The sequence below is a fragment of the Fukomys damarensis genome, unplaced genomic scaffold (genome assembly GCF_012274545.1).
Source record: "Fukomys damarensis isolate Sample0158 unplaced genomic scaffold, DMR_v1.0_HiC HiC_scaffold_17, whole genome shotgun sequence".
NCBI lineage: Eukaryota > Metazoa > Chordata > Mammalia > Rodentia > Bathyergidae > Fukomys > Fukomys damarensis.
Window position 1 is genome coordinate 45,224,862 of NW_022900929.1, and position 24,267 is coordinate 45,249,128.

At 43.1% G+C, this 24,267-nt stretch overlaps 1 protein-coding gene across 1 annotated transcript in view; it reads left to right on the top strand.

Moving 5' to 3' along the window:
* Nucleotides 1–24,267, top strand: part of Rpgrip1 (RPGR interacting protein 1) — a 56,480-nt gene that overhangs the window by 21,128 nt on the left and 11,085 nt on the right. The window contains exons 11-21 of the mRNA XM_033765063.1: nucleotides 1,867–2,012; nucleotides 12,320–12,480; nucleotides 13,095–13,238; nucleotides 13,654–13,804; nucleotides 16,791–17,243; nucleotides 17,394–17,545; nucleotides 17,957–18,299; nucleotides 19,767–19,885; nucleotides 20,235–20,438; nucleotides 21,214–21,349; nucleotides 23,288–23,391. Coding sequence (XP_033620954.1) covers nucleotides 1,867–2,012; nucleotides 12,320–12,480; nucleotides 13,095–13,238; nucleotides 13,654–13,804; nucleotides 16,791–17,243; nucleotides 17,394–17,545; nucleotides 17,957–18,299; nucleotides 19,767–19,885; nucleotides 20,235–20,438; nucleotides 21,214–21,349; nucleotides 23,288–23,391 — 2,113 coding nt within the window. The remainder of the gene's footprint in view (nucleotides 1–1,866; nucleotides 2,013–12,319; nucleotides 12,481–13,094; nucleotides 13,239–13,653; nucleotides 13,805–16,790; nucleotides 17,244–17,393; nucleotides 17,546–17,956; nucleotides 18,300–19,766; nucleotides 19,886–20,234; nucleotides 20,439–21,213; nucleotides 21,350–23,287; nucleotides 23,392–24,267) is intronic.

Sequence of the window (24,267 nt, forward strand, 5' to 3'; positions counted from 1 at the left end):
TTCTGTCCCACCTACCTGAACCATATTTTCTTTTCTCTCTCTCTCTCTCTCTCTCTCTCTCTCTCTCTCTCTCTCTCTCTTCTGGTACTAGGGACTGAACTTAGGACCTTGTGCTTGCAAGGCAGGAGTGGTGCCACTGAGCTAAATCCCCGGCCCTATCCATTCAACTCTTGATGGGTATTTGGGCTATTTCCAAGATTTAGCTATTATAAATTGTGCTGCTATAAAATGGGAATGCATATATCATTATGGAATGATGTTTTTAACTCTTTCAGGAAGATGCCTAGAAAGGAAATAGCTGGGTCAAATGGAACCTCTAGTTTTAGTTTTTTGAGGACTCTCCATACTGATTTCCCTATTTAGTTGTACCGATTTACTTTCCCAACAAAGGAGAGAGGTTTCTTTTTACCCACAGCTTCACCAGAGTTTTTTATTGGTTGATTTGTTGGTAGCCATTCTTTCTTGGGTGAGATGGATTCTCAGTGTTGTTTTATTTTGCATCTTTCAGAAATGATCGGTGATGTTGAATGTATTTTTTTCTCATATATTTATTTGCTGTTTGCTTCCTCTGAGAAGGAATTATTCATTTCAAACGCCCATTTTTTGGGTTGGGTCTTTAAATTTGAGGGGGCATGAATTTTTTGAGTTCTTTATATATTCCAAATATTACTTCTCTGTCTTAGGAGTACCTGGTAAAAAATGTTTTTCCATTCTGTGGCTTTTCTCTTCACTGTTCATGATTTCTTTTCCTGTGCAAAAGCCTTTTAATAAGATGAGATACCAGTTGTTGATTCTTTGTAATATTTCCTATGCAATTGACATTTTATTCATAAAGTCTTTGCCTACACCCATGTTTTCAAGAGTCTTACCTATTTTATCTTTCAGCAGATTAAATGTTCCTGTTTTAATATTTAGGTTCTTGACCCATTTCAATGTTAGTTTAGTGCATGATGAGAGATATGGGTCTAGGTTTAATCTTTATCATGTAGAAAGCCAGTTTTTCCAGCACCATCTATTAAGGAGGCTCTCTTTTGCCCAGTGAAAGTCTTTGGCTCCTTTGTTAAAAGATAAGGTACCTGAGTGTGGTTGGAGTTATTACTGCACCTTCTATTCTGTTCCATTGTCAAATCTGTTTTTTGCCAGTACTATGCTGCTTTTATCACTATAGCTTTGTAGTATAACTTCAAGTCCAATATAGTGATGCCCTCTGCATAGCCTTTGTTGCCCAGAATTGCTTTTGCTGTTCTGGGTCCATATGTGTTTTATTCTCAGAAAACCTTTATGCCTCATAGTGGTGCACACCTGTAATCCCAGCACTTCAGAGGCTCAAGCAGAATCGCCATGAGTTTGAGGCCAGCCTGGGCCACATAGTAAGTTCAAGGCCAGCCTGAACTACATAGTGAGACCCTGTCTCAAAACTAAACAAGACAATGCACATCAGCCTAAGAGCTAGCTATGATGGAATGGAGGGTATGGTTGTGGGCAAGTTGTATTTCTGCCTTGCAGTACAGTAATTTATAATCTAATTCAAAGGCAAGTATTTTCTAAAGTAGCCATTGGAGAGGGAAGAGTGAGAAGAGGGAGATTTGGGGCACATCTTGACATACAGCACCCTGCCATCTTGGGGTTACTCGTGACTCAGTGAAGTGCCTGAGACCTAACCAGAAGTGATGCTTAGCAGCTCCTTCATGGGACCCGGAAGTTCCAAAGCAGTTGGTGAACGACAGTTAGGAATAAAGTAGCGGCAGATGGAACATGTGAGCACTGAGTGATGAACTAGACCCAGGAGATGCTGAAACTGTGTACTAAAGATGTCCCAGCACACGCCTTCCAGTGCCCCCCTGACCACTCGCCTCCCCTTTTCAGCATGCTGGACAGCAGCAAGCAGCCTCCCTGGAGCAGCGAGCTCCCAGGTGACCAGCTGAGGCAGCAGCTCTCTCAACTGCAGGGTCAGCTAGATGCTGAGCTGGAGGAGAAAAGAAAAATCTTGCTTCAGCTGTCCGTGGAGAAAGGTAGGTCAGGACTGAAAGAGCTCTTTTAAACAGGGCAGCCAACAAAGTCTTTGTAAATAGGGGAGGGTAGAGGGGGTGAAGAGAGGGCAGGGGTAAGGGGAAAAAAATGAGAACCAAGACCTGTCATGTAAAGGTACAAGATCCCAGTGATGAATGGAACTGTATGCCTGCTTTAAATGGACCGATAAACTTAATGGGGAAAGAAACAGGGCAGCCTCCGTATCTGGTTGGGTGAAGGGAACTTGGGCCTTTCCTTTCTCCACCACCTCATCCTATTCCTTCGTGGTGATTTAGTCAGGAAGACGTGACAGCTACTTACCTTGTATTTGCACTCTTTCTTACATTGTCTTGCCAATGTTTATTATCTTCAGATATTACTTTGAATTTGAAAGTATAAAAATGGGTTTTTCTATCTTTGGCCATTTTCATCAAGAACTTGAGAAGTGAGTGGGAGACAGTGGGGTTTTCTTAGCATCTGACATCTGAAAAAGAGAAACAAATTATTTCTCTGGGTTAATACTACCATTTCATCCCATTTTAACTCTTGGATCATAGAAAATATGTTCTCTGAAGATTTCATTTTATTTATTTATTTAAAAAATTATCTTTGGTGCCAGGAATTGAACTCAGGGCCTCGAGTTTGCCAGGCAGGTGCTGTGTCACTGAGCTACCTCCCCAGCCCTATTCTGAAGATTTTAAAACACTGTTGGCAAAAACACCTGCATGTCACTTTTTCCTATCCTGGACCTTGTTGTTAGACTTATCAGTTTTCTACCTTATCAGATTCTAGTATATCTAAATATATTTAAATATGAGAGTGAAGGAAAAGAATTGTTTTCTTGTGGTCCTAGGTATTGAACCCAGGACCTTGTGCCTGCTGAGCAAGTGCTCTGCCACTGAGCTACAGCCTAAGCCCAAAGGAAAAGAAATATGAGACAAGAGTGATAGATGCAGGGCCAGACATGGTAACACATACCTGTGATCCTAGCACTCAAAAGCTGGGCACACGCCTATAATCCCAGAACATGGGAGGCTGAGGCAGGAGGATCACTGTGAGTTCAAGGGCAGCCTGGACTACATAGTGAGAGCCTGTCTCAAAAACAAAATAAAACAAGCACAACAGCATAATAGAGGCAGAAATCATAAAAAGATTTCTTAAAGTAAAAAATCTATTAGTACATGTTTACCGTACATGGTGATTACATTCATCATGGGGAGGTGGTACATGTACACAATTTTAATTTGTTTTCTACCTCCTTTGCTTCCCCTCCCTTTCCTCTGCCTTCACCTTTAGATCCCTTTCCCCTTTTGCAAAAGGTCCACGATTATCCATCCTTTATTTTGCTCTTCATTTATTTATACTTTGGATTTCTTATATAGGAGGAACCATGTGATATTTCAGCTGTGTGTCTAATTTATTTCACTTAATACTACGATCTCAGGGTGCATCCATTTTCCTACAGTGACTCACATTTACTCTTCATTATGGCAGAGTACTAGTCTATTGTATATAAATACTACCTTTATGCATTTATCTGCTCATGGACATGTTGGTCTCTTCCATGCTTATCTATAATGAACTGTGCTGCTGTAAACATAGGTATGCACGTATCACTGTTCTTAGGGAAGGAATTGACAAGTGACACACAGAGAAGCAGCAGAATGGAAGTAAAATAACAAAAGTTACTCCATCTATGGGGATCAATCACACCCAACGGCAGTGCCCTGATCGACCCTGTACTGGGCTACAACTCCCTCTTTTATAGGGTTTCACAGCCTTGATCCCATTCAGGTGGTTACATTTCATTTTCACAGTTCACATTGCTGATAATCAAAGCCTGGTGTTGAGGCAGTTGAATTTCAACCCGGATGTAGCACTTCTTTGATAGGGGAGGTTACCTTTAAAATTCATTTAGTTATCCTAGGCCAAGGGAAGGGGGCATGTCTGGTCAGCAAGGTTAACAACAGTGGCTCTTCTTCATTTACAAAACGTTTTAAGGAGACTAGATACCTCCAGTGCCTGTTGATTCTTATTTATTTATTTATTTTTAATTTATTTATTTTTAAGACAGGGTCTCACTATGTAGTTGAGACTAACCTGGAACTCACCATGTAGACGAGGCTGGTCTCGAACTCACAGCGATCCTCCTGCCTCAGCCTCCCGAGTGCTGGGATTACAGGTGTGTGCCACCATGCCTGGCTGGTGCCTGTTGATTCTGAGCTAAACAAAGCAAATAGCGGAAGTTACTTTACACTGTGACATTTCTTCAAAGGGTTTTTTTTTTGCTATTATTAAAGTGTTCTCTATCACTGTGATAGGATGTCTTTAGCTCTTTCAGGAAGATACTTAGAAGGGGAATAGCTGGGTTGAATAGAATTTCTATTTTTAGTTTTTCTGAGGAATCTCCATGCTGGTTTCCATAGGGTTTTAGTATAGTTTACATTCCCACCAGCAGCGTAGAAGCAGCAGCTATGAAAAGATTGAGCATAGGCCAAGCACCCTGTGGTATTGTGATGTCCCCATGAAGTCTAGGAAGATGTAAGGACATCTCACTCAAGCCTTCTCTAGTGTGCTTGATGAATCACCTCCCTCTGGGTCAGGGTGCATAGATGGGTGCCATGGAGAACCGGAAGCCTCAAGGTCATCACTGAGTGGAGGTGCTGTCAGGGAGATGGGTATGGGCGGTGTTGGGAAAAAGGCAAGATTTTATTTTTATTTTGTTGTTCCCTTTTCTAGTCTACGGTTCTGCGATGTTTATTTTGCCTTTAAGGCACAGATGTCGTCTCAGTTTACTGGTTCAGCAAATCAGAGGCCTTTCATAGAAGTGAGGGAACTGCTTCTCTAATGGCAAATTTGTAAAAGAAAAAGAGTGTAAGGAAGAAAAGTTCAGGCACACTGGATCCAACTCTGACTGTGATTGCTGATAAGTGTAGAGTTTCACCTTTCTGGATTTTTAGAAAGTTTTTATTTTATTAGTACATGATTGCAATTCATGCAGTTTACATCTTCTTGGGCAGTGGGTACCTGTACCTACAACAGCTTATTTCTTTTTTAATCTCCTTCCCCGTCCCTCTCTCTCCCTCCTTCCTCCTCCAATTCCCCTATCCCACTTTTATTCTTGTTGATATTATGCATCTTAGCTCATGTAATGGCATATAATGTTTACCTTCATCAAGGTTAATAGGTTCCTATGCATGGCATATCTTTATTGTACCTAGTTCCCCTTCCTCTCCTCTCCACCCCTCATGCTTTTTCCCTTGGACCCCTTCCCTATTGCCAGAGACCCATCTCCTTGGCCCCTTATATCTATCCTTACTATTTTCTTTGTTTGTACTTTGCCTTGCTCAAAATAAGAGATACTATATAGTATTTAAGCTTGTATGTATGCTTTCACTCACCATTGTATTTTCCAGGTGTGTCCATTTTCCTGCAAATGTCTCAGATTTGTCACGCCTGATAGCAGAGTAATATTTCATTTTGTAGAGATACCACATTTTCTTTATCCATACAGGCTGTTTCCAGGTGTTAGCTATTGTGAGTTGTGCTGCTGTAAACATTGCAATGCATATCGCTGTAGTGTGATAGTTTAAGCTCTTTGAGGATCACAGGGTCACATGGAATTTCTAATTTCAGTTCTTTCAAAGATCTCTATACTGATTCCATGGAGGTCGTACCAGTTTGCACACCCAACAACAGTGAAGGAGGGTTCCTTTGCACCACAGGCTCACTAGCATGTGTTATTGTTTGATTTCCGTTCTTTCTGGAGTGAGATGGAATCTTAGTGTTGTTTTATTCATTTATTTGGCTTGAAACAACAGAAGTTTATTGTCTCGTGGTTCTTTTTTATTTTAGTTTTTACTGGTACATTTTAGATGTACATATTGATAATATTCACCATAGAGAATTTATAATTATACGTGATACATCTTGTCTCTTCTTCCCCCCGCCACTTATGATGCTGGCTGTTGGTTTGTCTTAGATGACTTTTGTCGGATTGAGAAGAGGACCGTCTATGCCAATTTTCTGTAGTCTTTATTATGAATGGGTATGGGACTTTGCAAATGCTTTTTTGAATCTACTTAAGTGATCATATGGTTTTTATCCTTGGCTCTGTTAATATAGTGTAATAAATTGATGGATTTGCGTATGTTGAGCCATCCTTCCCTTCATCCCTTGGATGAATCCTACTTGGTCATGGTGTATAATCTTGATTTGCTGCATTCTGTTTGCCAGTATCTTATTGAGAATTTTTGCATCTATGTTCATTACAGACATTGGCCTATAGTTCTCTTTTCTGTTTGGATCCTTCTCTGGTTTTGGTATCAAAGTAATGCTTGCTTCCAGGAATGAATTTGGGTGTGTTGCTTCCCTTTCATTTTCTAAAAGAGTTGAGAAGTAGTGGCATTATGACTTATCTAAATTTCCTGTAGAATTCAGCAGTGACTCCATCAAGGTGTGGCTTTTCCTTTTGGCAAGTTTTTAATTACATCTTTAATATCATTGACACTGGTTTATTTAGAATTTTTATATTTTCTTGATTCAACTTTGGTAATTCATATGTGTCTAGAAATCTATGTCTTCTGTATTTTCCATCTAATTAGAGTACAGGGTTTAGAAGTAGGTATTGATGATCTTCTAAATTTTTGCAGAATCTATTGTAATTTCACCCTTTTTATTCCTAATTTCATGGATTTGAGTTTTTTCTTTCCTTTTTTTGCTAAGATTGCCACAAGGTTTGTCAATTTTATTTAATCTTTCAAAGAACCTACTCTTTGTTTCATTGATTCTTTGTCTTGTTTTCTTAGTCTCAATTGCACTAATCTCTGCTCTGATATTTATAATTTCCTCCCTTGTATGAGCTTGAGGTTTGACTTGCTCTTCTTTTCCAAGAAACTTGAGGTTTAACACTAGGTTGTTTAGTTGAGCTTGCTCTGTTTTCTGATATGGGAATTCACCACTAAAAATTTTCCTCTTAGGACTACTTTCATTGTGCTCCATAAATCCCGGTATGTTGTATGGCATTATCATTTAATTGTAGAAATTAATTTCTTTGTTAATTTCATCTGTGACCCATTGGTTGTTCAGGAGAGCATTATTGAACTTCCATGTGTTTATGAAGTTTTTGTGGGGTTTTTTTGCCATTGATTTCCAACTCATTGCACTATGGTCTGATAAGATATTTGGAATAATTTTAATTCCTTTGAATTTCCTTAAGCATGTTCTATGAGCTAATATATGGTCTATTTTGGAGAATATCCCATGTACAGCTGAGAAGAATGTGTATTCTGTTGTTGTGGGGTGGAACACTGTAGACATTTACTAAGTCCATTAGTTCGAAAGTCTGGCTTAATTCTAATATTTTGTTGTATTTATGACAGTGGGGTATTGAGGTCCCCCATTACAACTGTATTTGCGCTTATATGATTTATCATGTTTGTTAATATTTGTTTTATGTAGTTGGGTACATTGATATTTGGTGCATATATATTTATGACTGTTATCACTTCCTCTTGTGTTGTTCCCTTTACAAGGCCATACTGACCTTTGTCTCTTTTGATCAGACTTGACTTGAAATCCACTTTGTCTGCAAATAGAATAGCTACACTGCTTTTTTCTGGGTTCCTGTCACATGGGGTATTATTTTCCATCCTTTGACTTATATGTGTTTCTTGTATGCAACATATTGTTGGATCTTGCTTCTTGATCCATTCTGCCAGTCTGTTTCTTTCTTTTTCTTTTCTTTTCTTTTTTTTTTTTTTGAGACAGGGTCTCACTATGTTTTTGAGACTGACCTGGAACTCACTATGTAGCTCAGGCTGGTCTTGAACTCATAGCGATCCTCCTGCCTCAGCCTCTCGAGTGCTTGGATTACAGGCGTGTGCCATCATGCCTGGCCAGTCTGTTTCTTTTGATTAGTGAATTGAGACAGTTTATGTTGATGGGTATAACTGGTATGTATTGCTTCTCCCTGTCATATTATTTTCCTATTTTTGGTTTCCTTTTTTCCCCCCTCTCTGTTTAATTACTTGCTTTTGTGGATTCTGTTGGGGTTCATGGAGTTATAGTCCTTAATGAGTCTTTCTGGAATATCCTTCAGAACAATTTGGAGTGCTAGTTTGATGATCATGAATTTCTTCAGGTGCTCTTTCTCATGGAAGTATCTTATTTTATTATCAATGTTGAAAGATAGTTTTTCAGTACATCACTATGGGCTGGAGATTGTTTTCTTTTAGGGGTTGGAATACTTTACTTCAAGCTCTCCTTGATTTGAGGGTTTGTGTTGAGAAGTCTCCTGTGATTCTGATAAGCTTTCCTTTATACATGATTTGTTTCTTTTCTGTAACATCTTTTAACATTCTGTTCTTGTGTTCAATTTCTGGAATCTTGTCTATTATATGCCTTGGTGTAGATTTTTTTAAAAATCCTGGCTAATTGGAGTTCTATATGTCTCACTTAGCTGTATGTCAATTCTTTTTCCATGTTTGGGAAGTTTTCTTCCTTTACTTTGCTGAATAGGTTTTTTATGTCATTTGTGCTATCTCCTGTTTTTTTCATTGACTTTGATCAATCTTATATTATTTTTCTTTGTATCATGGTCTTTTGCTATTTTTAAGCAATCTTTCTTTTTCATGATCACTAGCCACAATCCTGTCTTCTATACCTATATTCTGTCTTCACACTTGTCTTTCCGCTGTGTATATTTTCAGTGGAATTTTTAATCTCCTGGATATTTGTTTGAATCTGTTTCATGGATTCTGTTTTTTTCTTACTCTGGTCATGGTTTTCATCATCATTTTCCTCAGCTCCTCTATTTTTAAAAAAAATCTGTATCTGCTGTGGTGTCACTGACCATATTTTCTTTATGGTCACCATCTCTGTAGTTATTTGAAAAATTATTTCTAATTTTTTTTCTACAGCCTCATTCATCTTTGTTGTTACTTCCACTGTTACCACTTCAGAGAGTCCAGGCAGGTGGCTTTCAAATTGTTTCATCTCATTATCTCCTGGGTTTGCCTTCTGTGAGCTGGAAGTCTGGGGTTGCATCTTAAGTGTCTTCTCATTTTCTAATCTTTTTTTTTAAAGTTTAATTCCTGGGTTGATGCTTATAAATTGCTGATGGCAGGTAGCTTTATTGTTAATATTGAGAACCCTTAGGGAAATGACTACTTCTAGGAGATGTCTTCCAGGTTTAGCTGGCTTTTGGGTTTTGAGTCTGTTGCCAGATTCTACCTCTTCAATTTATTGGGGATGAGAAGTTGCGCCCTGTTTGGCCTGGCCCCTCGTCCTTTGGCCCTGGACGTTAGTATTGTTTATGACATTAAACAATCTCATTCTTTGCATACCAGAAAGAACAATCAATTAGCACAATTATGTCACTTTGGCTAATGTAATACAGTCAGCAATAACAATAGCATCAAACAATACAGAAAGTGAAAAGCTGTGATAAATATTAATTTGCCACTTTTATCCATATGAACTATATTTGTAGTTATACAACAAAATCGAAAATGAAACAGAAATTTGTATATAGCAAATATACCCTCAATGTGGTGATTTTACCCTCAGGGGAGAAAATTTGAAACAGAGAAAAAGAAAGGATTAGAAGCAAGACTGGAGGACAAGGGAAGATTACATGAACATTGTGAAACTGGTAAAGAAGACAGCAGAGAAGGAGAAAAGGGAAAAATAAAAACAGAACAGAACAACAACAAACAACTAGGAACAATATCCACACTTATATAAAAACAAAAAGAAACAATAAAAAAGAAAACAAAACAAAACAAAAAACAAGAAAGGGAAAAAGCAAAAGAGAAAAAACGTGTACTTCAGGGTGTGTCTCTGCTCTCCCTGGTAGACAGAGTGGGCAGACAGAGCCCAGATCTGTGTTGATTAGTCACTGAAAGCCAACTTTATGGTGGGATAGTGAATAAATAATACCAAGAAGTCTACACTTTTAGTTCCTCAAGTTCAGGCTGGTTTCTGGCTGTGAGGCTGGAACACAATTTGTTCAGCCTGCAATACTCCATATGCTTCTTGCAGGCTGGAACTCAGATCCCTGCCAGTTTGAACTTCTCTCCTTAACCTCCTGCCGACTTGAACTTGGTTCCTCCTCACTCTGACACTGGGAACTGCTAGATGGAGCCAGCCCACAGTCTGTGAGTTCTAAGCTCAGTTGGCTCCTCTCCAAGATGGCTGCAGGCAAATCACCCTCTCTTGGAGGGCATCTGAACCCAAATAATTCACCAGCCACTGCAGTCTACTGTGTCTACTGCTGAGTTTCACTGGAGTCTTTCTCCATGGAGGCCTCTGGCATCACAGTGCAGTGTGTCCACAGGTTTGAGCTACACTCCCATGCAGTGAGTCAGGGATCAGGGAGAAAGCAGACCTGGCCACCTCTCTTCTGTGTTGAGCCCTCTCTCTTCACTCTCCCTGTGGGTTTCAATTCTCTTTTTATTTTTATTTTTGGTGCTGGGGATCAAATTTAGGTCTTTGTGCTTGCAAGGCAGGCAGTGGAACCACTAAGCTAAATCCCTGGCCCAGGATTTCAATTCTCGATTCAGATATTTACAAGGGCCAGGGATTTAGTTCAGTGGCACCATGTCTGCCTTGCAAGCACAAGGTCCTGAGTTGGATACTCAATACTACAAAAAAAAAAATGGGAAAAAAAAAACCAAAAAACAAACAAATCTTTACTGGATCCTGGAAACCTACTTCCCTCCTTGTCTTTCTCATGTTGCTATATTCCAGTGTCTGGACGTCAAATCTCAGAGAGGCTGTTTCTCTGTTCTCTGTCACTCTGCCATCTTCCTGGAAGTCTGACCATTGTTTTAATTTGTATTTCTGTAATGGCCAGAGATGTTAATATTTTTCCATATGTGTGTTGACCATTTGTATTTCTTTCTCTCTGAAGTGTCTGTTCATTTTTTGTGCCCATTTTTGACTGGATCTTTAATTTTAGGTGGTTTAGTTTATTTTGAATTCTTCATGTATTCTAGATATTAGTCCTCTGAGGTGTAGCTGGAAAAAAATTTTTTCTAATTCTGTAGGTGGTCTCCTCACTCTACTGATTGATTCTTTTGCTGTACAGAAGCTTTTTAGTCTAATATAACTCCATTTGTTGATTCTTGCTACTATTTCTTGTGTGTTTAAGATTCTGTTTAGAAAATCTTTTCCTACATCTATGTCTTCAAGTATTTTACCTATTTTATCTTCCAGTAGGTTTTATGTTTCTGTTTCAATGTTTATTTTTTCCTCATATGTCTTCAAGTATTTTACCTATTTTATCTTCCAGTAGGTTTTATGTTTCTGTTTCAATGTTTATTTTTTTTCCTCATTGAGTTTATTGGTATATTTTAGGTACACAGTACAGTTACATTCATTATTGGGATCTTGTACCTTTACATGACAGGTCTTGGTTCTCATTTTTTCCCCTTGTCCCTGCCCTCCCTTTACCCCCTCCACTCCTCCCATTTATAAACACTTTATTTCCATTTTTGTTTTAATGTTTAAATCCATTTTATTTTAATTTAGTATATGGTGAGAGATAAGGTCCATTTTCAATATTCTGCATATACATAACCAATCTTCCCATCACGCTTGTTGAACAGGCTGTCTTTTCTCCAACATATGCTTCTGGCCCCTTCATCGAAGATCAAAAAGCTGAATATATATGAGGAAGTTTCTGTGTCCTCTATTCTGTTCTATCGATCCATTTTTCTGTTTTTGTTCCAGTACCATGTCGTTTTTATCACTATTGCTTTGTAGTATAGCTTCAAGTCAGGTATTACTGTGCCTCCTGTTTTGTTCTTTTTGTCCAAAATTGCCTTTGCTACTCTCAATCTCTTCTGATTCTATATAAATTTTGGTATCATTTTGTCTAGATCTATAAAATATACTATTCTATTTTGACTGGGGCTGCATCTAATCTGTGTAACAGTTTTGGGTATATGACGACTTTGACAATATTGATTCTGGCTATCCAGAAATAGGGGACATCTTTCAATGCTCTGATGTCCTCTTCAATCTCCTTTTTCAGAGTCCTGTAGTTTTCTTTGTAGAAGTCTTTCACTTCTTTGCTGAAATACCTTCCTAGGTATTTTATTTTTCTTGAAGCTACTCTGTGTGTACACAAATGCTAAAGTTTTTTTGCATTGATCTCTTTTTGTGTTGCTACATTTCTGAAGTTTATTATTCTAAGGGTTTTTTGGTGGAGTTCTTTGGGTCTCCTATGTAGAGTATCATATCATCTTCAAATAATGATAATTTGAGTTCTTCCTTTCCTATGTCTGGATTATTTTTTCGCCAGCTCAAAATGAGGATCTGAAGCTTGAAGTCACCAACATCCTTCAGAAGCATAAACAAGAGGTAGAAATGCTCCAGAAGGCAGCCACCACAGCCCAATCTCCTGACAGGCTGTCTGAATTGGCCCCACTCCCAGCCCCATTCCTAGAGAGAGCTCAGATAGAGGTAAGAATGAGTCCACTATAATGAGATGTCTGGCAGGTGTCACCAGGAAAAACAAAGAGATTGCAAGACTGATCATTTGTCCCATGAGCACCATCCCTGCAAAAGGCCGGGCGTGGAGAGTTTCATGAGCTCCACCCATGTTTCTCACCCTTACAGCACATGCATCATAGATTCTTTTTCAGCTGAGAACTTGAGATGATCTGTGGATGAGCAAACTGCCTTAAAACCTGCATAGCCTCCCTGCACTGCTGCCATGGGATGTAAAGCCTGGGAACAGAGTGTTTGTAGCATAATATACATCCTCTTAACCTGTGGAGTAAATTCTACTGCTGGTATTTCACTGCTTGATGGAGAATAGTTATTACTGTACTTATCATAATGTTTTGTTTTGTCTTATTTTTGGAGATCAAATCAAAGGGCACTCTACCACTGAGCTACATCCCCAGCTTTTTAAATTTTGAGACATGGTCACCCTAAGTTTCTCAGGTGGGATTTGAACTTGGATCCTCCTGCCTCAGCCTCTTGAATAGCTGAGCTCACAGGCATTTGCCACCACACCTAGCTATCCCTGTCATTTTCACTTTCTGTCTTACCAGTCCGTCTCCCTCTTATAGCCTAGTGAACCAAAAGTCCAAGAGGAGGAAAAGCTGTCCCAGATGCTGGGTGAGCTTCGCGTATCACATGCAGAGACCGCCCTGGAACTGGAAAAGACCCGAGACATGCTTCTGCTGCAGCGCCAGATCAACGTGTGCTATCAGGTGCAAGAAAGGGTGGGAGAGACAACGGGGACTCTCTCAGGACTAGGAAGCAAGCGAGACCTGAGTTTCTGGGCTGAGGCAGGTGGTGCACTGTCCTGCGCAGACACAAAATGTGCTGTCGTTGGGCAAGCTTGAGGACTCGACTCACACCTGCCATGGCACCTTGGTATAGAAGGGAAAGGGCCAGCTGATGAACTGGCGAGTGTGAAGCTTCTGGGTTCAGAGTCCCCCAATCTTAGGGAAACTGTCTGCCAAGGCACCCATGGTGCATCCAGCCCTGGAGGGGCTCGTGCGGAGTCTTTCTTGCTAAGGAGGTGGCAGAGTCTTCTTTACCCACCAAGTGCCAACCATTTATCTTTGATGTTTGGTTCTGGGCTCCAGAGAGAGAAAAGTTGAGGCCTTATTTTTGTTTCAGGAGGAACTGGAAGCAATGATGACAAAAGCTGAGAGTGAAAGTAAAGATCACAGAGAAAAACTGGAGAGGTTGAGTCAGCTCCTAGACCTCAAGAACAACCGCATCAAGCAGCTGGAAGGTATTTTACGGAGCCATGGACTTCCAACATCTGGCAAGTCTTAGTACCTTGTTCTCACCTGGGGCTGCCTGCACACCGATGCCACGACCCCTCCGTGTCCCCGTCTGGAGGGCTCACACACGAGTGTGTGCCGCACCCCGCCCGCGCTGCGTTGTGCCATCTTTGTTGTTTTGAGGCAGGTAGCGGCTGCTTTCCCCCCCACTGCGCCACTGGGCCACTGTGTTGGTCTTTCTCTGGTTTATCTGGAAAACTCAGCCCAGCAATTGCTTCTAGGGATTGACTATATTTTGAGAACGGGGTTCAAAAGCAAGAGTGTCACTGTTTCTATGCCTGCCTCCCTCTCTCTCTGTCTCTCTCTCTCTCTCTCTCTCTCTCTCCCCATCATTTCTTCAGTCCAAGATTATAAAGCAAATTTTGTCAGGTAATAGACCTTCGTCCCTCATTTTCCATCATATTTTTCTGTGATTTCTAAAATTTTTGTCATAATTTGAGGATATCAACAGTGACAGGCCAGTTGTCACTTAATGCAAGATTTATACCACCGTGTTTCCTATTCTTAGTATAATCACTGCCTTCCGTGATCTGGTCTCAGGTTTGCACGTCAAGAAATTAGACTCTTGTTATACTCGGTGAGCGACCTGATTCACACCAACCAAATTCACTACAGGCCGATGTTTAGACCAGAATGTAAGCCTCAGTAGTGGTCTTCCCTTGTGGAGCCGCACTCAGGACACCCTCTTCCCATCAAGAGACTGAGTGATAAGCAGGTTAGTTGGTAAGCGTGGACTTAGGGTAAAGGAAAATGTCACTTGGGGGCAAGTCTGTCTGTGCCAGTGTGCGTCCCATTAAAGGTCAGTGCCAGCAAGAGGGGAATCCCAAGTTCAGCATGGGGGCACACACCTGTGATCCCAGCCCTGGCGGGGGGGTGTTGAGGCAGGAGGATCGCAGTGTCTCAAAAAACCAAACCAAACCAAACCAAACCGACCAGATGAAATCCCCCTTTGGCTTGGAATTCTCAGGTCTTTCAGATTCAGGGACATCTCTCACAGGAGTACAGGATAAATGTTCTTACTTGCTGGAAAGTAAGTAAGGTCTCAAACTCACAGCAATCCTCCTGCCTCAGCCTTGAGTTCTGGGATTACAAGCGTGCACCACCATGCCTGGCTGTTTTGTTTTGTTTTTTCTAAAGTAGGGCCTCTCTTTGTAGTTCAGGCTGGGCTTGAACTCAATATGTAGCCCAGACTGGCCTTGAACTCACAGTGATCCTCCTGCCTCAGGTGTGTGCCACCATGCTTGGATAGGAGTTCTTGATTTGTTTGCAAGTTATTTGTATTATTTCGTGTTCCAGTCCTTTGCTCATTTCTTAATGGTATCTTACTGATTTGCATATAGTTCTTTATATGCTAGGATTATAAACCCTGAGTCATATAACGAAAAATTTTGAATATATTTCATTAATCTAATCAATTAAGAGATTATTAACCAAGTTTAGCCAATAGTCAATCTCTGTGTTTATTTTGAGACAGAGTCTTGAGACAGATTGGCCTGGAACTCACTATGTAGTCCAGACTGGCCTCTGACTCCTGTAGTCCTCTTGCCTCAGCCTCCCATATGCTAGGATTATAGGCATGCACCACCATGCCTGATGTATTCTATTTTTTTTGTTTGTTTGTTTTTTGAGACAGGCTCTCACTGTGTAGTTGAGACTGACCTGGAACTCACTATGTAGCCCAGGTTGGTCTCGAACTCATAGTGATCCTCCTGCCTCAGCCTCCCGAGTGCTGGGATTACAGGCATGCGCCACCGTGCCCGGCCTGTATTCTATATTTTAATGAGAGGACATTCTTATATATCCAGAACATTTTATTCAACTGATTTAAATAAACTACTCACCATCCACTCACTGTGATGACTTACGTACTCCCTAATGTGAGACAGACTGTAAAAGTTTCTGGTTGGTAGAACTGGACGTGATGGCACACACCTGTAATCCCAGCACTCGGGAGGCTGACGCAGGAGGATCACACTGTATTCAAGGCCAGCCTGGGCTACATAGTCAGTTTGAGGACAGCCTGAACTGCATAGCGAGACCCTGTGTTAAACAAACAAATAGATTTCCAGTTGGTTGCACACAGAAGTGGTGACCAGATTTGGTACTTTTGACAATCTGTATATCCCACTGACAGTATTTTCAGCCTCTTCCCAGTAAGTCTCCTTGTTCATCTTTTACTTCACTGTCCTTTTGCTCGAAGTGAACTTTTCTTTTTGCCTTCATGTGATAAACCAGTTATGTCGGTGGAGCCCAGTATAGTTTAATAGACACTGTGCCTGTGACTTGCTGTCCTCTCCATAGCCAACATACCACACTTTTAGAAGTATTCACATTTTATGTTTCTAGTGCTCCTCTTACGAAAACACTATTTAGCTGATAGGGCCTTGCTGTGAGCCGGTACAGTGTCATCTGTGGGACGCAACGCGTTCCCTGAGTTCCGTGTTGTTCCCCAGTCACGCTTCTGTACCTCCTGTCTGAAACAGGCATTGGATCATTTGGCGGTCAGAATTCACATCTCCAGGTGTCGGCAAAGCTGTAGTTGTGTGTGTGTGTGTGTGTGTGTGTGTGTGTGTGTGTGGTACCGGGGATTGAACTCAGGACCTTGTGCTCTTTTTGTTAGTTTGTTTGTTTGTTTTTTGAGGCAGGGTCTCACTCCATAGTTGAGACTGACCTGGAACTCACTATGTAGCCCAGGCTGGTCTCGAACTCACACTGATCCTCCTGCCTCAGCCTCCCGAGTCCTGGGATTACAGGCATGCGCCACCACAGGACCTTGTGCTCTTGAGGCAGGCTCAGTGCCACTGAGCTAACCCTGGCCCTCCGGTTGTCATGCTGTTGCTTTTCTTTTCGAGTGGCGTAATCTCCACTGGGCCTCCCACAATGTGTCTGTCTCCTCTGCCTGTCTTCCTCTAACCTAAAGAAGCACGCCCGACTCTTCAGTGCATTGGCCGTTTCTTTCACCTCTAGAACGACTCAGAGACATTGCTTATGGCACCCAGCCGCTGTCGTTATGTCTGGAAATGCTGCCCACCCATGGAGATGAAGATGGGGTGGACGTTGCTCTGCTGCATCGGAGTGAGAATCTTTTCGAACTGCACGTCCACCAGGCTTTCCTGACAGCTGCTGCCCTGGCACGGGCTGGAGACACCCAGCCCACCACTTTCTGCACTTACGCTTTCTATGATTTTGAAACCCACTGCACGCCGCTGTCAGTGGGGCCGCAGCCCCTCTATGACTTCACCTCCCAGTACGTGGTGGAAACTAGTTCTCTCTTCTTGCGCTATCTTCAAGGGGCCTCTGCCCAGCTCGATTTACATCAGGCGGTGGCCAGTGAGCACCAGAACCTTGCGGCTGCAAGGATTTGCCTTGACAAGGTGCTAGAGACTGTGCAGAAAGTGCACGGCTCAGTCACCCTTACCGGTAAGTGCTGCCTGCTTCCTGCAGCTCCTAGGGCCGCTGCAGGCTCTCCCAAAGCCTGTAGTTGCTCTGCTCGTGGCTTGCAATTTTCACGCTCTGCTTTTGCCTCACCGTCCCTGTGTTCTCCGTGCTTTTCGCTTTGTGCTACCCCAGGAGCTGGCGGAGAAGACTTTGGTGTGCTTGAGTACTGGGTGAGGCTGTGCCTGCCCCTCCAAGCCAGCCTACAGGCACGCAGGAGGTGGAAGAAGGCCCAGGCCTACCCGTCGGCCAGTGTGTGCGGAGCCAGGGAGGCCCAGAAGGAAGAGGTGAGAGACGGATGTGCCTGAGCACCTCCAGGGTGCCACAGCCAGATAGCCCTTGAGAACAGCTCAGTCACTATTGATGTGTGTTGGCTGAATGTGGATGAAAGAGAAAAGCCGCCATACAGAAACTAGCCCAGGTTCTTCCTGTGGTCAAGGTTGAGTCCAAAATGAAATCCTGCCCTCGGAGCTGCGACCTCTCCTTGCTGTACACAAAACAGCTTTTCTGTGCCATTCCCTGGGGTGGGGCCCGAGGACGAGCATCTCCCGCTGGAGCAGGGGCCAGGCAGGTTGAAGGCCCGAGGCTTCTCTGTGGCCAGCTCAGAATAGCAGCCGGCTAGGCCGTAGCTTCTCCTCGTTCGAGTGCCGGGCTTCGCCAGCCGCAGCACCCTCAGTCCGAGGCCCACCTCTTTCCAGTCCAGATCTGACACGTGGAGCCCTCAGAACGAGCTGTGGATCGAAATCACCGGGTGCTGTGGCCTCCAGAGTCGCCGGACGGGAACTCAGCCCAGCCCGTACGCCGTGTACCGCTTCTTTACCTTTTCTGACCACGACACCGCCATCATTCCCACCAGTGACAACCCCTACTTTAAAGACCAGGCTCGATTCCCAGTGCTCCTGAGCTCTGAGCTGGACCAGTACCTGAGGCTGGAGGCCCTGTCCATATACGTGTTTGACAATGAAGACTCCGAGCCTGGCTCTTACCTTGGCCGAGTCCAAGTGCCCTTGCTGCCTCTTGCACAAAATAAGCCTATTAAAGGTGGGCATTTAAGGCTCTTCCAGCTTTACACTCTCCCCAGTGTTGTCGCTCTGTCTGGTTTCTCCTTCTCTTTGATTACTTGCTTGAAACAGTCTCTCCTAAAACCTGCCCAAAAGACTTTAGAACATCGTCCAGAGCAACTGTAGAGAAGACTCGGACCTTCACTCCTCCTACGGAAACACAGCCTTCTGCTGCCTTTCAGCAGCAAATTGGGCTGCCCCTTTCTCTAAAAGAACTCTCATCTTTACTTACGGCCCATGGTTTCTCAGCGTGTGACCAGACACTGGTTAGACTTTAATGCCCCCCCCCCGCATAATTCCCTTCCGTTAGCCCTTAGACCCAAGTAAGAGAGACTCCCATGCCAGATCACGAAAAAGGGAAGTGTTTGGCTATGGAGCTGAGCTCCACACTCTCTTACCTTATTTCGATACCCAGGATTGTAGTGGGTACCTAGGAGGAGTCAACTCACTGGCTACAGCCCCAGGAGAATGAGGCAGCGGTAAGCATGCTGTCATTAGGAAGTGTGGATAGGTACAGGCAGTATCAACCTTATTTACCAAGATTCTGGTGCCCCACCAAGTGGTGAGGCCTTTCTTGTCCCAATACCAGTAGTGCTACATAGGATTAGCATTTAAAGACCCTCCTTTCCCGGAGAGGACAGGCTTGTGAAGCGTCTCTTAGTCAGTGTTACAAAGTAGAATTTCTTGGCCCACTTGCCCAGGGGTGTGGTTTTCTTGGTTTGCCTCCGGCTCCGGAAACATTTCATAGCTATGCAGTCTTGTTCCCTGGCTGGGGCTGATGACAGGCAAGCTGTGCTCCTCACCGTGCCTCTTTTCACTGTCTGTCCTCTTCTGCTGTTTGTCTGTCTGTTTGTTTTTGGGTACTGGGGATCCAAACTGGGACCTTGAGCTTCCAAGGCAGGCAGCGGCACCACTGAGCTAAATCCCCGGCCCTGCCTTCCCCCGTTGATAACTAACTACACTGTCATTCTGTGTTACTTCTGAGTATGTCATTATCATGACTGTTTCATGTTGTTAATTACTAGTAAAAGAGTTCAGGGCTGGGGATTTAGTTCAGTGGTTCTGCCACCTGCCTCTCGAGTGCAAGTCCTGAGTTCGATCCCCAGTACGAAAAAAATCAAAGAGTTTAAGGCCAGCCTGAACTACATCACAAGACCCTGTCTCAAGAAAACAAACAAACAAACAAACAACAAAAAACTAGTTAAATATGAAGATTTAAAAATTGGGAGAGCAGGCCATAGTGGCACAGACCTGTAATCCCAGCACTCAGAGGCTGAGGCAGGAGGATTACTGTAAGTTCAAGGCCAACCTTGGCTACATAGTGAGTTCAAGATCAGCCTGAATGACATGATGAGACCCAAAAAGGGAGGCGGGTTAGATAAGGTGCTAATAAATGCTCACTTGTCTCATGTGATCAGGTGCTAATTGATGTTTATACGCCTCTCAGGAGATTTTCACCTCACTGACCCTGCGGAGAAACCCAGTGGATCTATTCAGCTGAAGCTGGACTGGAAGTCTCATTACCTCCCTCCCGAGAGCTTCCTGAAACCAGAAGCTCACACTGAGGTGAATGATGCCAAAGAAAGTTAGAGATCTCATCTGTAGAAATAAGGGCTTTCCTTCTCCAAACAGCAGATCTCTGCCAGTCCTGTGGAGCAGATTTGATGGGGTTGGTTATTAAAATTGGAGTAAAAGGAATTCACTGTGTAAATGTCATATTGTAATAAGAATTTAACCTGGAAAGCTACTGATGGAACAGAACCCTGAGTTTTATTGTGGGGAGGAGAGAGAGAGCATCCCTCAGTTTTGTGGCAGGCAAGAAACGAAATCTAACGCCAGTTCACAAATGCCTTTCTTCAATGTCAAGTTTGTTAAACTGTGCTCTTGTAAGACTCTTTCCGATTCTTCTATTTAGAATCGGCTGTCATCTGCTGAGGTCCCCACTGAAGCTGACCAGTACCATGCAAAGAGAAAACTTCCTCAGGTGGGAACAAGGAAGGAAAAGGAGCACCAGGTTGTGAGCTACTCAAGAAGAAAACACAGCCAGAGACTAGGTGTCCAGGGAAGGAACAGACTGGAGTATTTCAGTCGTAACATTTTAAGTGAAGACACAATGCAAGTAAGAGTTCAGAAACACTGAAGACTATGGATAGTGGTGTCTTGTCTCCTCATGTTGTTCGCAGAGAAGCAGAAGGTTCATGAGATGGGCGGCAGTCGTGGCTATGTGTGGCTAGCGTGCATTTCCACAAGCACGGGCAGTTTCTTGTTTCTTTCTTTTGTGTGTGTGTGTGTTGTTTTTTTTTTTCCTCGAGACAAGTCTCAGTATATGGTTCGGGCTGGCCTTGAACTCACTGCATAGCCCAGGCTGGCCTCGAACTTGTGACGATCCACCTGCCTCAGCTTCCTGAGTGCTGGGATTACAGGCGTACACTGCCACAGGAGGCTCACAGGCAGTTTCCTGAGAGCTTGTGTGGAGGTTTTAGCAGGGGAGCACAGCTGCCTGTATATCCTTGGCCGGGAAAGCGGTCCCCCTGTGTGTGGGAGGTTGTCCTGTTAGACCAGGGCACAGCTTTGGGAGGACACATGCAGTGGGAAGGAGGGAGGGGACACTGTGCAGCCAGCCAGATCAGCCCAATCAACGCTGGCAGCAGATTTTGCAGCCAGGTCGCCCTCACATCCAAACACAAGTAGTTTCTTAAACTCCTAGACGGTCTGCTTTATTTCAGTGTAATTTAATTCAACATGTTCTACACTCTACCAGAGCATATAATGAATTTTACCAACAGAGAATATATTTTAAAATAAGTGCTAAATGTTAAAAATTAAGGAGGTAGCGTTCAGAAAGAGAACCAAGATATTACCACTTATATAGCATTGTACTCATTGTGAAGCAGGTGAACTACACGGACTGGAAGTTCTCAGGGCTTAAGATCTCAAAAGATGATGGTTTTACAACTCAGATGGAGGAAGAAGAAACAACATTATCACATTCAGCACTGAAACAGGAGGAAACCCCACATCCTATAAATGGTACTTTCTAAAATCTAAATTTTTTGTTTATTTTGTTATTTTGTAAAAAGCAGTTATTTACTGGCATTATCTTGCAGTGCAAAGGTTTTTTTTGTTTTTTGTTTTTTTGTTTTTTTGAGACAGGGACTCACTATGTAGTTGAGACTGACTTGGAACTCACTGTGTAGCCCACGCTGGTCTCAACTCACAGCAATCCTCCTGCCTCAGCCTCCCGAGTGCTGGGATTACAGGCATGCGACACCACGCCCGGCTTGCAGTGCAAAGTTTAATTGGAAAATTAGTGCATAAACCCCTAAGCCTCATTTGTGACAAGTGTGAGGGTTCCCAACCGGGACTGGGACTCTCCATGACTGTTTTTCGGTGCATTTATCGCTAGCTTAGCTGCCAAAGATTTACAGAATGTTAGTTTTCTCCAGGGTCTTGTGACTTATGGTCACAAAGAAATAGGAAGATTGTGATTAGCTCATTGGTGATGTTAGCCCTTATTTATTTTTGCAGTGCTGAGGATTGAGCCCAGGGTCTTCACACTGAACCACATCCTCAGCCCTTTTTCTTTTTTCTTTTGCATCTGGGTCCCCATGAGTCTCTGAGATGACAGGCTGGGCTCCAACTTCTGATTGTCCTGCCTCCATCTCACTGTCACAGGGCTTGGATTGTCATTGTGTGCCAGCATGATCAGCTGGAGCAGCTGCAAGGGCTGACCCTGCCGCCTGCCAGGATTCCATGCTGGTGTGATCAGTGACATAACGCACAGCTGTGTTTACTAGCTTACTAGATAAAATCTGAGCTTCAAAATTTCAGGAAAGAACTAGGGCTTTGAAAGCTACGTGTCGTGGTGCATGTGTGTAATCCCAGCACTCAAGAGGCTTAGACAGAAGGATCCTCCAAAGTTTGAGGACAGCCCAGCTACATAGTGAGTTCAAGGTCAGCCTAACCAAAATAGGGAGACCCTGTCTCAAAAAACCTCCCAAAATGGGCCAGGGATTTAGCTCAGTGCCTGCCTTGTAAGCGTAAGATCCTGAGTTTGATCCCCAGTACCGAAATAATTTGTTCTTCAAATTTAGAGAACTACATAAGACAAAAAAATTACATCTGCTCTTTATTCAAATTCCTCAGCTTTTAGCCGGGCATGGTGGCGCACGCCTGTAATCCCAGCACTCGAGGCTGAGGCAGGAGGATCGCTGTGAGCTCGAGACCAGCCTGGGCTACATAGTGAGTTCCAGGTCAGACTCAACTACATAGTGAGACCCGGTCTCAAAATAACCAAAAAAAAACCAAATTCCTCAGTTTTTAATATTATACTACTCCATCCTAAGAACTGGAGCTGGGTGTGGTGGCACACACCTATAATCCCAGTACTCACAAGGCTGAGGCAGGAGGATTGCCCCAGATCCGAGGCCAGCCTGGGCTACCTAGTGAGACCCTGTTTTAAAAATTAAAACAAAATAGGGTCAGGGATTTAGCTCAGTGGTGCCACTGCCTTGCAAATGTCAAGTCCTCAGTTTGATCCCAGTACCAAAAAAAGAAAAAGAAAAAGAAAAAAAGAACAAAGAGAAAGGGAAGGGAAGGGGAAGGGAAAGAAAAAACAGGAAGGGGAAGGAGGTAGATGAGGAAGAGGAAAGAGGACGAGGAGGAGAAATAAAAGCCAGGTAAGGTGGCACACACACCTGTAATCTTGGCACTTGGGAGGCTGCAGCAAAAGGATTGAAACTTTGAGCCCAGCCCAGGCAATCTAGCAAGACCCTGTCTAAAAACTTTAAAAAGTTAAAAGGGCTGAAGATGCACTATGGGTTCAGTTTCCACAAGAAAGGGAGCAGGGCGAGGTGGCTCAATTCTTAGCTCGTACAAGTCTAGTGGGCTGGGGATGGGAGTGTGGCTCTTTTCCTGTGTGATACGGAGTGCTTTGGAACAGTTCTGTAACTTTAGCCTCTTCTCTAGCAGATCAACAATCCTCTGAACAGACTTCGGAAGCCAGTGAAGCACAAACCACAGACAGTGATGAGGTGGTAGTGACGCCCATATTCAAGAAGTATCCGAAGCCAGTGAGTACGCTGAAGGGGCAGTGCGCGGAGACGGACGGTGGATAATAGTAACTGGCTGCAGTGCTGAGGTTTCAGCTCCTCGGGAGGCTGAGGCACGTGCACTGCAAGTGGGAGGCCGTCCTGGGCCACTCAGCGAGACCCTGACTGAAGGGATGGAGAGACAGAGATAGAGAGATAGACAGACAGACAGAGAGAGAGATTGATAAAGATAGAGATAGATAGAGATTGATAGAGAAAAAGAGACAGCATAGAGAGATTGAGAGAGAGATAGAGATTGATAGAGAAATTGATAGAGATAGAGATTGATAAATGATAGATCGGTAGATAAGAGATATGGAGAGAGAGAGGCAGATTGATGATAGAGACAGAGAGATAAATGATAGATTGGTAGATGACAGAGAGATGTAAATAGATGAGATAGATAGGTAGATAGATAGATACATAGTTTGCTCAATAATAGAGCACCCGTCGGTTTACTCCCCAGGACCGCAAAAAGTTAAAAATATATAACTAATGATTGTGCTTCATGGCCATATTTGTAAAGTTCAAATCCAATTTTAATGAACTTCACGGGAAATGCAAGAGTTCCAGTTATTTACATGTGAGTGGAAGTCTGTTGTTACAACTTGATGAAATCAGTTTTTGGGGTTTGGTGTAAATCTGATTTGCTGCAAGCTGGGTGTGGTGACCCATGCCTGTAATCCTAGCACTGGGCAGGCTGAGGCAGGAGGATCACCAGGAGTGGAATACCAGCCTGGGCTACACAGTGAGTTCAAAGCCAGACTGAACTACGTAGTGAGACCCAGTCTCAATGTCCCCCCAACCAAAAAAAAAAAAAAAAAAAAAGAGAGAGAGAGAGAAATTTCCTTTAATTGT